This window comes from Mirounga angustirostris, unplaced genomic scaffold (genome assembly GCF_029215605.1).
Source record: "Mirounga angustirostris isolate CCGP_5_RB_7025 unplaced genomic scaffold, mMirAng1.0.hap1 SCAF_4, whole genome shotgun sequence".
NCBI classification, from domain to species: domain Eukaryota; kingdom Metazoa; phylum Chordata; class Mammalia; order Carnivora; family Phocidae; genus Mirounga; species Mirounga angustirostris.
This window is the reverse complement of record NW_026991712.1, coordinates 118,286,001-118,301,018: the sequence shown is the minus strand read 5'-3', so window position 1 is coordinate 118,301,018 and position 15,018 is coordinate 118,286,001. Positions and strand designations below refer to the sequence as shown.

General features: G+C 36.4%; 1 protein-coding gene across 2 annotated transcripts in view; it reads right to left on the bottom strand.

Moving 5' to 3' along the window:
• Positions 1–3,046: 3,046 nt before the first annotated feature.
• Positions 3,047–15,018, bottom strand: part of SELENOF (selenoprotein F) — a 55,533-nt gene continuing 43,561 nt past the window's right edge. Inside the window, exons 4-5 of one of the 2 annotated variants that reach the window (XM_045897278.3) lie at positions 6,489–6,538; positions 3,047–3,898 (exon numbers count right to left, since the gene is read on the bottom strand). In XM_045897278.3, coding sequence (XP_045753234.1) covers positions 3,767–3,898; positions 6,489–6,538 — 182 coding nt within the window. In that variant the 3' untranslated portion in view covers positions 3,047–3,766. Of the gene's footprint in view, positions 3,899–6,488; positions 6,539–8,961; positions 9,972–15,018 lie in introns of those variants that run through there. The other variant, XM_054512762.2, reaches the window with a different exon arrangement.

The window sequence follows — 15,018 nt, the reverse complement described above, 5'->3', positions numbered from 1 at the left end:
TGGTGGGAATGTAAAATGGTGTAGCCACTTTGGAAAAGTCTGGCTGTGTCTCAAAGAGTTAAACATAGATAGTATGACTCAGCAATTCCCTTCAGACTATAGCTGCATTATTCATAACAGCCCCAAAGTGGAAACAACCTGGATGACTACCGAATAATGGATAAAATGTGGTATAGTCATACAAAGGAAAATTAGCTATCAAAAGCAATGAAGTACTGACGATACATGCCGTAATATGGATGACGCTTGAAGACCTACTAAATGAAGGACCCCAAATGATCACATATTGTATGATCTCATTTATATGAAGTATCCAGAATAGGCAAACCCGTTGGGACAGAAAGCAAAATTAGTGGCGGTCAGCGCTGGGGGTAGGTGGCTGTGGGAGTCACTACTAATGGGTATAGATAAGATTTCTGTTTGAGGTGATGAAGATGTTCTAAATTTAGATAGTGGTGATGGTTGCGCGGCTCTGAATATACTAAAACAACATTGAATTGCATACTTCGTGCGTTTTAAATGTGAATTGTATCTCAAAAATGTAAAAAGTTATAGTCCATTCTCAGTACTCAAAGTAGTTCTATGAAGTTGCTGCAAACACTGAACTTTAACAGACCATTGCTCTCAGGGGACATACAGGGAGGGTTAAGTTCCTGGAAGCCCCTGGTCACAATATTTTTGTCAACCTATCTATCATCTTGTTTTATGTGTTTCTATTTAAAGACACTTTAATGTATATTGTTGATTTATCATCATTGAACTCATGGCCCACAAGTCATGCCTCAACAAAACTAAAATGCGTTTTTTTCCATAAAGCGCATCCTAGCCTTCTTGCTCTTATTAGGAACACTAGACAGCACTTTAGCACTATGCTTGGGAGCCATTTTAAAAGGCTAAATCACCAACATAAAGCACAAAAATGCAAAAAACTAGAGCATGAAAGGATATTTGTTTACAGCATGAGAGCTGAAACAAGGCAGTGTCCCGTTGTTTGACTTTAGCTGGGAATGTGTGCACTGAGGGACTCAAATTTTTTGTTCTGCGCCCACCTGCGAATGACTTCAAAAGTACCCTGCGTATTATGACTGTGGGGTTACAGATAATTTTAATGAGTATGTGTATTTGTAAATATGGAATTCATGAATAATAAGGATTGACTGTAGCTTAGTTTTTCTACTAAACTTTTTTTAGGGCTAAACTTCAATCTCTTCATAATGCTGGACAGATAAAATGGCTGTATTTGTAAAATACGTTTCAAGAGTGGCTAAAATGAAAAGACTAGTTATAGAGGCTGCAGACGATTCTTCTTATTTCCTCTGCGTTTCTAAATAACCATGTCTCATGTTACTGATTTCTGGCAAAGGGGCAGTTTGAAGGTAAAATGTTCAGCAAAAGCCTACTCTGAATTTTTGATCACAAATGCAGGCCTTTTCCCAGAGCAAGTCCTCTGTCACCACAGAATATAATTAAAAGGCATTTTAATTTTCAAGTAAAAGAAATACTTACCTAGTTGTGCTCATATCTGGAATCTCTACTCCTCCTTCCCATGTATTTGTTTTCACATATAAGGGAAGGCCAATTTTAATTTCCAAAGTTTTGCAGGATTTGCTTTCACAAGTGTTTTTTTGCATTTTATTTAATTTTAGACTAGCTTTTAAGCCTCAAACCCTCTTAAAACAGGAAATAATGTTTGTGTTCGTAGTTCCTTTTAAGAGGCTTTTGCCAAATTCAGGAATTTACAGATCAATTAACTGTTTTACATTATAAGTAACATTTTGGCAGGGGGAACAAATTTATAATTATCAAGTATTACATATCCTTATTTGTGAGCCAGAATAAGCTTAATCAAATATCAGAACTGGGCTACAAAATGGCCCTTTTTGGATCAGTATTTCTCTCTCCTGGTAATCATTTGTCTTTTTTAAAAAGAGCTTTTAGGTATTCTTTGATTGGAACTAGTGAAAAATAGTTGGAATTGACTGATTTGAACCTCCCAATTAAAATAGTAGAGCTTGGTGGATACACGGTTATTCATCAACTCAAGAACTTCAAGCTCTAAGCTACTATGGGGGTTCTTTAGCCTCTTTTGCTCTCTCATAATAACTTGAAGAGTTTTTAAGCTTCCTTTCACTTTTTTTTTTTTAAGCCAATGCCAGCACTCATTTAACTGGCTCTTCCTGCCCAGACAGCCGTCCAATTAGCTTCCTGTGCCAATCCCAGAAGTTTTGAAGTTTCATCCCTTCTATCCTACTGTTCATCTGTATGTGGTGGCCCCTCCTCATGCTATTTTTCCCACTGTCCCTGACCAGCTTCATCTCCCTCTTGTTCTGATAACGGCCACGGGGATAGTGCCACACCATCCGGGGTCTTGCACTATCAAAACGATGGCTCGCTCCATTACTCTAAATAAAAATAGAACCTAGTCTGCTTGCCAAGACTTCTCATAGTGTTTTATTTTGTTAACCAACTTGCCTAGGGTTTATTCTCTTCATGGCTTTACAAATATACTTAATTTAAAATATGACATAATACAAAATGCTAGTAATAATAACCAATCTCTTAAAAATATTCTATAAACATTTCCTGGTAGTATCTTTGAGGACTTCCAAATATCCTTCATTAATATGGTTTAATTCTAATTTATTTCTGAAGTTTCTAGATTATAAGAATGTATCCTGAGATTAAGCAGACATAAGATTAGACCCATTTGATAAGAGGTTTAAATGACCTAAATTCATTTGGATGAATGTTGTTCTTAGTGAACCACCAGAGGGTCAAGCAAGAAAAATAATTTTTAATAGCGCAATAAAAATTCTGCATTTTAAGAGCTATTCCTTAAAGGAGATATCAATACAAAATGTGTTCACAGATAAAAGCACTTTGAGAAACTGCTAGACAAGTATAAAGTAATATCACCCACAATAAGTTTGAAACACTATAGCCATTTTAACATTTTGGATAAAATAGGGCTTCTATGAAAAAATAAAAATGCACTGAGAAATGTGTCATTTTTAAACACGAGAGGACAAATCAGAAGAATTTCAAATTCTTGATTTTTTTTTGAAACTTTATTTATATTTTGGTCTTAAACAAATGATCATTTTTTATTTTTCTGTAAGAGCGTGAAGCACAAAAGTTTGCTAAATATCAGAACCACACAAATCCTCCTGAAGGTTTTCTGTGTAGTCTTCATTAATGCAAATCTCTGTGAATGTTTCATTCTTACTGTAGATCTTGAATCTGTTTTACAATAATGAAGCCATAAAGTTTTAATGCAACACATTCATTATGAACTATAACATTTCTATTAAAAGGAAAGCTGGGAAAACGAGAAGCAGGCAATCTGTTGAGGCTCAGTGGCTCATACTTTGTAGTTTTTGCTGTTGCTTTCAAAGAGCACACAGCACGTGCATGAGGCACAGTAGGCATCTCCCTTATCACCCGCCTACTCTAAACATCTGCTGTTCCTAAAACTGGACCAATTATTACAAACTATCATTTGCATAATTAGCCAACTATTACAAAGCATTTCGTTAGTGGTATCAACAAATGGGGAAGGATGGAAATTTATGAAAACTGGGTTTTGTTAAGCTTGCCAACTCCTCAGATACCATGGGCTGTGCTGCCACTTCAACTGTTAATGAGCTGTTTAATGCCTCACAGAAAGAAAGATCAAAGGAAGGAGGCAAAACTAAAATATTCTCTAGGTACTGTAATATTTCATTTGATAAGGTAACAAAAGGATAGGACAAAATTGAAGCAAGATTTATATGCGTTCCAACTTTTCACTCAGGAATTCTTCCACACTGTCTGTGTTCCATTTGAGGATGCTTAATTCTTCAGCAATGTTCCCGTTGTCATCCAAGAGCTTTAATACAGGATCTGAACCACGAACATACTACAAAAAGAAGGACATCATTTTTATCTGCTTAGAAGAGCCTTCTCAGCCTCAACCAAAAACCAAACAATTTAATCCAGCTTTACCCTATAAAAAAGGCATGTAGATATAACATAATAGGTCTTATAGGATTTCAAAAAAGAACTAAATAATTACATTTACCTCTAAAAAGAGAAACACCTGTTGGTATCAAGACTAAGATATAAGATTATTGAATGTAAACAAACATTTATTGTATATACAACAAAGTCCACATGAGCTTAAAACCTAATGGAGGAGACAAGTTCAAAATGAGAATGACTGTGCACACAAATTATCAAAATTCTGTATTGAGTTTTAAATTTTAAGAAATCAATTATTTTTTATTGTAATTAGTTTATAATTAGGCTGGATTCTGAAACTTCAGACTCACTAGTTGACCCTAATAATATGACAGAGAACTGAGGAAATTCTAACAGTGACCAACATGATCAACAAACATGATTCCAATTCATTAAGAAATCCATCTTCAATGCTAAATTAAGTTGAATCACATATCTAAAAATGCAGCAGTGATGATGAAGGCAGCTCTCAGAACTTCTTTCGGCAATTTATGCCTCAGGTGTCTAGTCTGTGAACTCTACAGAGCTGGAGACAAGCTCTGGTGTGATTAGCACCTGGTATAGTCTCAAGCCATTTGTAACGAATCAATACCATTAATAAACCATTTTTGGTTAGATTATCTACAAACTATTTTAAAAGATTTGACTTTTCAAAAACTCATTTTAGTCCACAAAAAGAAAAATTTACATAGAATATAGCTGTAAAAATCTTCAAAATATTGTCAAACCTAACTGTATGAAGGAATTACATACCATGACCAATTAGGATTTATGCCAGGTATACAAGCCTGGTACAACGTTTGAAAATCAGTTCCTATAACCCCACCAATAGGCTAACTAAGAAAAATATTATCAATAGATGGAGAAAAAGCATCCTGTCACACGCTTCAAGGTAGATGAACCTTGGGGGACTCATGCTAAGAGAAATAAGCCAGCCATGAAAGGACGAATACTGCATGATTCAACTCGTATGAAGTATCTAAAATAGTGAAAATCACAGAAACAAAGCAGAAGGGTGGTTGGTCAAAGGGCTGGGAGGAGGACAGGGGGAATTAGTGTTTAATAGGTATAGACTTTCAGTGTTGCAAGATGAAGAAATTTCAGAGATCTGTTGCCCAACAGTGAATATATACATATATATACATACATATACACACATATACACACACACATACATATACATATACACACATATATACATATACACATATACATATACACATATATATGTGTGTATATATATATATATATTTTGAAAGATTTTGACAGAACGAGAGACAGCAAGAGAGGGAACACAAGCAGGGGGAGTGGGAGAGGGAGAAGCAGGCTCCCCGCCGAACAGGGAGCCCGATGCGGGGCTTGATCCCAGGATTCCAGGATCATGACCTGAGCTGAAGGCAGACGCTTAACCGACTGAGCCACCCAGGCGCCCCCAACAGTGAATATATATATAACACTGCTGAACTGTATGTTTAAAAATAGTTAAGATGGTAAATTTAATATTATGTATTTATCACAATTAAAAATTTAAAAAGTGGGCTAAAGATCTGAACAGATACCCAAAAGACCTACAGACGGCCAATAGGTTTATGAAAAGATGCTCAATTAGGGAACTGCAAAATAAAACGATGAGATAATATCATGTACTTATTAGAATGGCTAAAATGCCAAGCACTGACAATACTTAATGCTAGTGAAAATGGGGAACCACAGAAACTCTCATAACTAGTAGGAATGCAACATAACATAGCCAATTTAGAAGATAGGTTGGGAATTTCTTACAAAGCTAAACAATCTTACTATATGATCTAGCAATTGTGCTCCTAGGTAATAAGTTGAAAAATGTGTATGGCAGCTTTACTCGTAATTGCCAAAAACTGGAAGCGACCAAGATGTCCTTCCATAAGTGAATATAAAAACTATGGTACAACAGAATGTTCATATTATTTAGTGTTAACAAGAAATGAGCTACCTAGCTGTAAGGAAGATATGGAAAGAACCTTAAGTGCATATTGCTAAGTCCAAGAAGCCAATTGAAAAGGCTACATACTGTATGATTTCAACCATATGACCTTCTGCAAAAGGTAAACTACAGACAGATCAGTGGTTGCCAGGGGTTTGCGGGAGGGGGTGAGGCAGGAAGAGGTATGAAGAGGTAGAGCACAGGATATTTTTAGGGCAATGAAACTATTCTGTAAGATACTGTAATGGTGTATACGTGGTATTATATACATTTGGTAAAACTAGAACTATGCAATACAGAAAAAATCCTAATGCAAGCTATGGAATTTAGTTAATAATGTATCAGTACTGGTTCATCAATTGTGCCACATAAATGCAAGATGTTAAGGGAAACTGGTGGGAGGATACAAGGAGGGGGTATATATGGGAACAGCGTACTTTTGGATCAATTTTTCTGTATACCTAAAATTACTCTAAGGTATTAAAAAAAATACTGGAAAAAAGGAATTCCATTAAAATCCTCTTACCTTGATTTGTAGTCCTCTGAATAGTTTGGGTTTATCACTCCTGACAAAAGCTTAAGAAAAAAGATTCCAATTATTCACTCTGAAACTCAAGCTAGCTACAAAGATTAATACAAAAAGTACAAATACACTCAATAAAACATTAGATCCTACATAAAAAAAACTAAGGAAATTCAAACATATAAATAAATGGAAAAGGCATATCATACTATTCAATAAGAATAAATATTTTAAGATGTTAATTGTTTCAAACTTAATCAAAATCCCAAATTCTAATGGGATTCTGAGGGCTTGGTAGTAAAGCTCTGTGATAAGAGTAAATGTGTAAGAAGTCTGGGTAGTTTAGAAAAAGTGAAATACTGGAGGGGAATTTGTTCCATTGTTAATAGACAATGTCATACCAGAATAGATAAAACAGATTAGGAGATCTAGAGATAATCAAATATCCGCATGCATTGTTTAATATGGTAAAACTATCAAATCAGAGAGGGAAGGAGAAAATGATTATGTGTTTGTGTCTGGGGGTGTATGTGTGAATTATTTAACACACTGGAGAAAATCTGTCAAATTATTAGGGAAAAATAGGATCTAGGTACCTGTTTTTCTATCTTGTATCTAAATGAATTCCTGATGGATTAAGATTTTCAATTCATTCAACAAATATTTATTGCAGACCTCACTGTACGCCAGACGACAGAGATAAAACACGATTCCTGCTCTTATGGAGCTTACAGTCCAGTGAGGAAGAAAGATGCTAAACCAGTAGTCACACTAATAATTTCAGCTGTGGTAAGTATTACAGAGAAGTTAACATAGACAACTTCAATACGGAATATAAAATTCTTCTTCCTAAGTATGACCATAGAGGAAATGCTTTATGGATATGCCTATACAAAAATGAAAACTTCAGGACAGTTAAACACCACTAGAAACAAAATTAAAAGTAAAAATCTCTAACAATGTATAAAAGTTCTCATAAATTATTAAATACATAATAGGTGCACAAATGGACTAAAGAGAGGAGCATGTAATGTACAAATATACAAATGGTCAATAAACATTTGAAATAAATGTTCATCCTCACTAAAAATCCAATGTCAAAACAATGAGATACTCTCACTCAGAGTGCCAAAAGTTAAAAGGAATATTTAAGGTTAGAGAGGGGGTGAGGAGAGGGATTTTCCTGGGAGTTACTTGCGGGAGAAATATAAATAGACATGTATTTCCAGAGAGGTATTTAGCAAAATGAACACAGTCTTAAAATGTACATATTCTTCAAATCTGAAAGTCCCCTGCTGGGTATTTCTTTATTCTGAGGAAATAAGTGTACAATATAATGCAAAGATACATAATATATAAGGTCCCGCTAACCACATCTAGAAATTTGGAAAAAATCTAAATGTGTAAGAAGCTACAGGTTAAATAAATTAATGTGGACCATACCGCAAAATGCATACAATCATTAAAAACTAATCTATTTACTGACATAGAAGCAAACTCATATATAAAAAGCAAGTTTGAGGGGCGCCTGGGTGGCTCAGTCGTTAAGCGTCTGCCTTCGGCTCAGGTCATGATCCCAGGGTCCTGGGATCGAGCCCTGCATCGGGCTCCCTGCCCCGCGGGAAGCCTGCTTCTCCCTCTCCCACTCCCCCTGCTTGTGTTTCCTCTCTTGCTGTGTCTCTGTCAAATAAATTAAAAAAAAAAAAAAAAAAAAAAAGTAAATAAAAAGCAAGTTTGACATCAGTTTGTTTCCTCTGGTTGTTACAAAAAAATATTTCAATATATTTATTCAAATATCTTTAAAAAATTAAGCTAGAAAATATAAAATACCTGGTACAATACACATAACCTTTAAAAAATGTTAACTATTATTTTAATAGGGGGTTATATGTGGAGCACGGGGTTTGGGAAGTTTTACATTAATTTTTTTTTTTTTAAAGGTTTTATTTATTTATTTGAGACAGAGAGAATGAGAGAGAGAGAGAGCACATGAGAGGGGGGGAGGGTCAGAGGGAGAAGCAGACTCCCTGCCGAGCAGGGAGCCCGATGCGGGACTTGATCCTGGGACTCCAGGATCATGACCTGAGCTGAAGGCAGTCGCTTAACCAACTGAGCCACCCAGGTGCCCCCCCAATTTTTTTTTTTTAAGATTTTATTTATTTGACAGAATGAGAGAGAGGGAGAACGAGCACAAGCAGAGGGAGAGGGAGAAGCGGCTCTCTGCTGAGCAGGGAAGCCCGATGTGGGGCTTGATCCTAGGACTCTGGGATTATGACCCAAGCTGAAGGTAGATGTTTAACCCACTGAGCCACCCAGGTGCCCCTTGGGGAAGTTTTAAATGAACGTTTTCCCTTTTTTGGACTATTGATCTACACTCTACCAATTTTTTAGCAATCATCATATAAAACTGTTTAGTTAAATTTAGAACACATTTTTCTAAAATAATACTTGATAGTTCTTAGATTTTATGGTGACATACATGCTTCTGAGAACTTATTTCTTAAACTTACAATTAACTAGCACTGGAATTATAGACATGTTTCATTATAAAGGTCCTTATTTACTATTACTCTTTGTTTTATTGTCCTAAATGCAAGTATATAGTTTTTCTTTTTAAGATTAAGAACTTGTGGGAAGAGACTCAGATATCCTATATCTATAATTCCCCTACAGAATTCAGTTCAAAATAAAGCTGATTGTTAAGTCTTTTTATTAGAACTTCTTATTAACTCCATCCTTTAGGATTTATCCAAATACTCTGCAGACTCTTGAATCCCCAAGCAAAAAAGATCTCATGATACCTGTTGCATTTTATACCATCCCTTTGGCAAATGCTATATGTATACTTGTACAAAACACCGGTTAACACTAAGTGTGTTGTCTAATGCATAAGAAACTACTCTAGGGGAAAAGGACTGTTCTTATATATTTTTTGTATCCCTTAATAGAACCTAGCACATTTAATAATTTTCATTCAATAGATTTTTAATAGGCTGAAATGAATAAACTTAATATGAGTCACTAATGACTATTTTCATCAGTTCTTTGCTTTTTAACCATAGATCTACAAAGCCCCCTAGTCTTGAATGAGGGGAGTATCTGTTCAATACCCTGTAGTAGCGAATCACATTTTACAAGCCGTGAATTAATCTTCCAACAGATACTTGGGTGCTGTTATGTACACATGGCACTGGGACAGGCTATATGAGAGTATAAAACTTGCAAAAAGACTCCTAGTAACTTCTTTTCTAGTTTACTTTCTGCTGTTTTAAAAATAGCTCAATAACATCAGTTTGATTATTCCCAAAGAAATCCAGTCACTGGGACTCCTGGGTGGCTCAGTCAGTTAAGCGTCTGCCTTCGGCTCAGGTCATGATCCCAGGGTCCTGGGATCAAGTCCTGCATCAGGCTCCTTGCTCAGTGGGGAGCCCTCTTCTCCTTCTGCCTGCCACTCTCCCTGCTTGTGCTCTGACAAGTAAATAAAATCTAAAAAAAAAAAAAAAAAAAATCCAGTCATTCCATTTCTAGAAAATGTTCTTATGCCAACTTATTTGTCAGTTATAAAGGCAGTTTTGTGACTAGTACTTTAAAGTGATCAAATATACAGAAGTGATTAGAAAACACATGAAATGTTTCAGCTTTTCACTCTGGATTCTATCAGCAGGGCATTTGCACAGCTCCCTTGGAGAGGAGCTTGGTTTTGCTATATGTAGTACTTAGAAACTAGTAGGACTCTTCTTCTAATTCAGACTCTTCAGAGGTAATAAACAATATTAAAAACAAAATCTATCCTCCTAGTTCCAAAGAGAGGGTAAAATTGGGGATGATGAGATAACAGGAAGGGTATGTCCTGAGGTTAAAGGAAAATGTTTGAATTAATTTATTTTCAAAATAAGTGAAAATATAAATGAAAAAGACAATATACTTGGCTAGATGTAATGATATACTCTTGATCACATCACAATTAGTCAGTCATACAATGTACTTTACTGGTTTTAAGATTTAATTTGATTATAAGGGCTTATAGAAAGGATGGTTAAGACTTGTGAACTATCACATAAAATTATAAGAAATGACAGATGTTTTCCTGTTGATAAAAATAAACATTTGAATCAGAATATATTCTAAATAAAAATGTCGTATATCACACCCAGAAACAATACAATGAGAACGACCAACAACAACAAACAACAGAACTGAATTCTCAACAGTGCTCCAGCAAGCTTCTGGGTACCTAAAAGAGTATCTCTAAAATAAGAAAATTTACTCTTGTATACAAACCATCTGGAGTGTAGAATTATGAGTCATGTGGGTCTTCCCAACAAGACCATTTAAAAGCACTTGAAAAAACATTCAGAAAAGAGCAACTTAAATAACTGAAAGAATCTGAGGAGACTGGAGGTACAACAACGAAGACAAGACAAACTAAAAATATGACTTCTTAGTGTGGAAAGATAAAGAAAAAGAATGTTTGAAGACTATAAATCCATCAGGGATATATTAACCAACACAAACACAGGCTTTTCACCCGATTCCCATTTGTCAAAAGTGGGGGCACCCTTGAATTAGATACATTTTGTAATTCCATTCAATAAATATTTGAATTCCTCTTAATACGAGGAGTAGTGTTAGATAGATTCTGGGTAAATTAATGACAAAAAAAAAATTCTGGGCTTTAGGAGTTCCTAGTTCGGTAGAGGCAAAAGACCAATAAAGCAAATAAGTACATTATAATATTATGTATATATTATAATATTATGTGGCAACTGTGGAATATAAAGGATAAAGTGAAAAATTCTGTCTAAAGTCCACAAAAAACGTTTGGACTAAATTTTGAATGAACAGCAGTTTGCTACAAGAACTGGAAGGGGCATAAGTCAGGAGGAACATGCGGTGTATGTAAAGTCTTAGAGATCAGAGTTCAGAGAAATGCAGATAGTTGTGCACGTGAACTAGGGGTGTGAATGACAATCAAGAAAAGCATGTTGTGATGGGTCTTGTACTGTGAAGCTATTGAGTTTGACAATTTATTCTGTAATGGGGAACTATAGAGGGCCACAGAAATCAAATATGTCTACCGGAAAAGGTCTTTTTGGTAGTTGTGTAGAGGACACAACAAAAGAAAGAAAAGGGAACATAGATACCTAGACCAGATAACAAATAACTAATCCTTCTAGAGAAAGATGCCAAAGGCTTAATTTAAATCACAGAGAAGGCCAAGGATGTAAGATTTGAAAGTTCTTAAGGAGGGGAAGAGATACCATTTGGTAACTGAGTATAAAGTGAAATAAAGGTTAGTCATGATTCCTGTGTTTTATGCTTTTGCTTGGTGATACTGCCATTTGTGGAAACAGGAAAGAAGATGGTATACTTTTCTAAGAGAAACCCAGCAATTCAGTTTTTGGATATGCTGGGTTTAAGGCCTCTCTACCAAAAATGTGGGCCACAGCCTGGAGGATTACTAGAAATGCAGAATCTCAGTATCCACCCCAAATTTACAGAATTTACTCTATATTTAACAAGATTTTCAGACGATTCATAGGCTTAAGGTATCTACGAGATTATACAAATGAAAATGTCCACTTGCAGTCAGAAATGTGATTTCTTTTTATTTTTTTAAAGATTTTATTTATTTATTTGAGAGAGAGAACACAAGAGGGAGGAGTGGGAGAGGGAGAAGCAGACTCCCTGCTGAGCAGGGAGCCCGATGCGGGACTTGATCCCTGGACTCCAGGATCATGACCTGAGCCGAAGGCAGTCGCTTAACCAACTGAGCCACCCAGGCGCCCAGAAATGTGATTTCTAACAGAGAGATGTGACCTAAAGATACAGATTAGGAGTCATCAGGTAACTAAATTGGTACCGAGGGAGTAGGACATTCAAGAGAGTAAGAAAGGAAGGAAAATATAAAGATAGACCCTGACTATAACTAACATTTGAAAGGTGGGTGGTAGATGAGATGCTAGGAAAGGAAAATGGAAAGCTTGTTAGTTGTAGGAAAAACTAGGAGGTAACAAATTCACAGAAGTGAAGGGAAGAGTTTCAAATACTAGAGTCGAGTAAGATTTAAACATCAGGAGCTAAAATGGTAGAAACAGAAGCCAGAATGTCATAAGTAGAAGAATGGCTGGCAGCAAATAAAATTCTGCTACGGCTTTAACTGATATACTGATTTGAGCTGTTTTTATTTTTTAAAGACGGCAAATAAAGGAGTACAGAAATGCCTGATGGTTACTAATGGAAATTTATTACCTGAAGAGAGTATGTTATAAAAACAATACCCACCATTTAATATCCTTGGTACTGAAATAGTGCTTGACACACAGTAAAGCACTCAGTAAGTATTCACAGAATTAGTGAATGGTTTACTCTGTATTTGGTGGTGCCACGCACATACTAAGTGATGTAGGTGTGTTATTTAATCTTCAAAACAATCTTATAAGGTGTGTTTTTACTGATTTTAAACCATCTATTACCCATTTTATAAATGAGAAAAACTGATGAAGTGAATACTAATGAATGATACTACTTCTAGTAAAACTCTAATGTAGCCTCATAATCCTAGGCATTACTACTGGCATGAGAAGTTCGTAGAAGTGAAATCATCAACGTGCCTGATCTCGTCTGACCTCAGAAGCTAAGCAGAGTTGGGCCTGGCAAAAAAACAAAAAAAAAACCAAAAACACTTTTTTTATTTTTTTTGCCTTCAAAAGTATATGATTTTAATAAGGAATTGGCAAACTATAGTCTGAGGTCCATAGTCTAGGCTGCTGCTTTAGTAAGTACAGTTTACTGGAACAAAGCCACACTTACTTAAATATTGTCTATGGCTGCTTCTATACTACAGAAGTAGCGTTCAATAGTTCTAGCATAGACCTTGGTTGCCTATCAAGCTGAAAAATTTTATTTAGCCTTTCACAGAAAGTTTGCCAAGACCTACATAATTAGGGAAAAAATTTTTTTTGAGACACACACATATGCTTAACATTGTAAGACTCATGCTTAAGAAGGAATTGTCTTTATTACTTTTCATGCTACTACAAATGATAAAACATTAGGTCCACAGGGCCACTCAAAGTGACTCCTGCCCTGGGGAGAGGGAGAGCGAGCCCCTCACCCCAGCATGACTGCAGTTCATGAAGCTGAGCCCCTTAGCTGGTTGAACAGGGAGAAAGCCCTGCTCTTCTGTGTGCTTGCAGCTGTGGCAGAGAGGCTAACTGTGGACAACTAGGATGACTGCTGGCTCCACCCTCCAATGACCCCACATCAGCCACAGGTGGGCCTCAACAGCACAGGGAGCAAACTCTGCCCAGTGTGCCCACAGGAGGCAAAGAGGGTGACTGCCTTCAGTGGGTAGCTCAACCATAATAGGACGACACATGCAGCCCACAGAGGGGATACCCCTGGAGCACTGAGTTCTGGTGAAAAGAATGGATTGTGTTCTAGGGCACCACAAGACCATTTCCTTACAAGGTAACTACTTTCTTTCTTTTCTTTCAAAGATTTTATTTATTTGTGTGTGAGAGAGAGCGAGAGCGCACGCAAGCAAGCACAAACAGGGCGGAAGGAGAAGCAGGCTCCCCCACTGAGCAGAGAGCCCGATGCGGGACGCGATCCCAGGACTCCAGGATCATGACCTGAGCCGAAGGCAGATGCTTAACTGACTGAGCCACCCAGGTGTCCCACAAGGTAACTAATTTCAAGACCAAAAGCTGTAGTTGACCTAATACACACAAACACAGAGTAAGACAAGGTAAGAAGACTGAGGCATATGTCCCAAATGAATGAACATGACAGAAATCACAGTAAAAGAGCTAAATGAAACAGATAAGTAATATGCCTGATGAAACATTAAAGTAATAGTCATACTCAGTGGACTTGAGAAGAGTAGATAAACACAGTTACAACTTCAAAGACACAGAAAATATAAAAAAGAACCAGAGTTGAAAAATTCAATAACTAAAATGAAAAATACACTAGAAGGAATCAACAGATGACGGAACGCAGAAGAATGGATCAGCAATCTAGAAGACAAGGTAATGGAAAGTAACCAAGCCAAATATCAAAGAGAATAAAGAATGAGAATAGGTTATGGGAAATATGCAACATCATCCAGTGTAACATATTCACATTATAGGGATACCAGAAGGAGAAGAGAAAAACAAGGGGTCAGAAAACTTACTTAAAAAAATAGTTGAAAACTTCCCTAACATGGGAAAGGAAACAAACATTCAGGTCCAGGAAGCATGCAGAACCCCTAACAAGACAAACCAAGAGGTCCACTCCAAGACACGTAATAATTAAAATATCGAAGATTAAAGACAGAGAACCTTAAAAGCAAAGCAAGAGAAAACAGTTACAATCAGGGAGGCCCCATTTTTCACCAGAAACTGAGGCCAGAAGGGAGTGGCATGATAAATTCAAAGTGCTGAAAGGAAAAAAACCTTCAAGGATACTCAGTGAGGTTATCATTAAGAATAGAAGGAGAAAAAAAAGTTTCCCAAACAGAAGTTAAAGCAGTTCATCACTACTT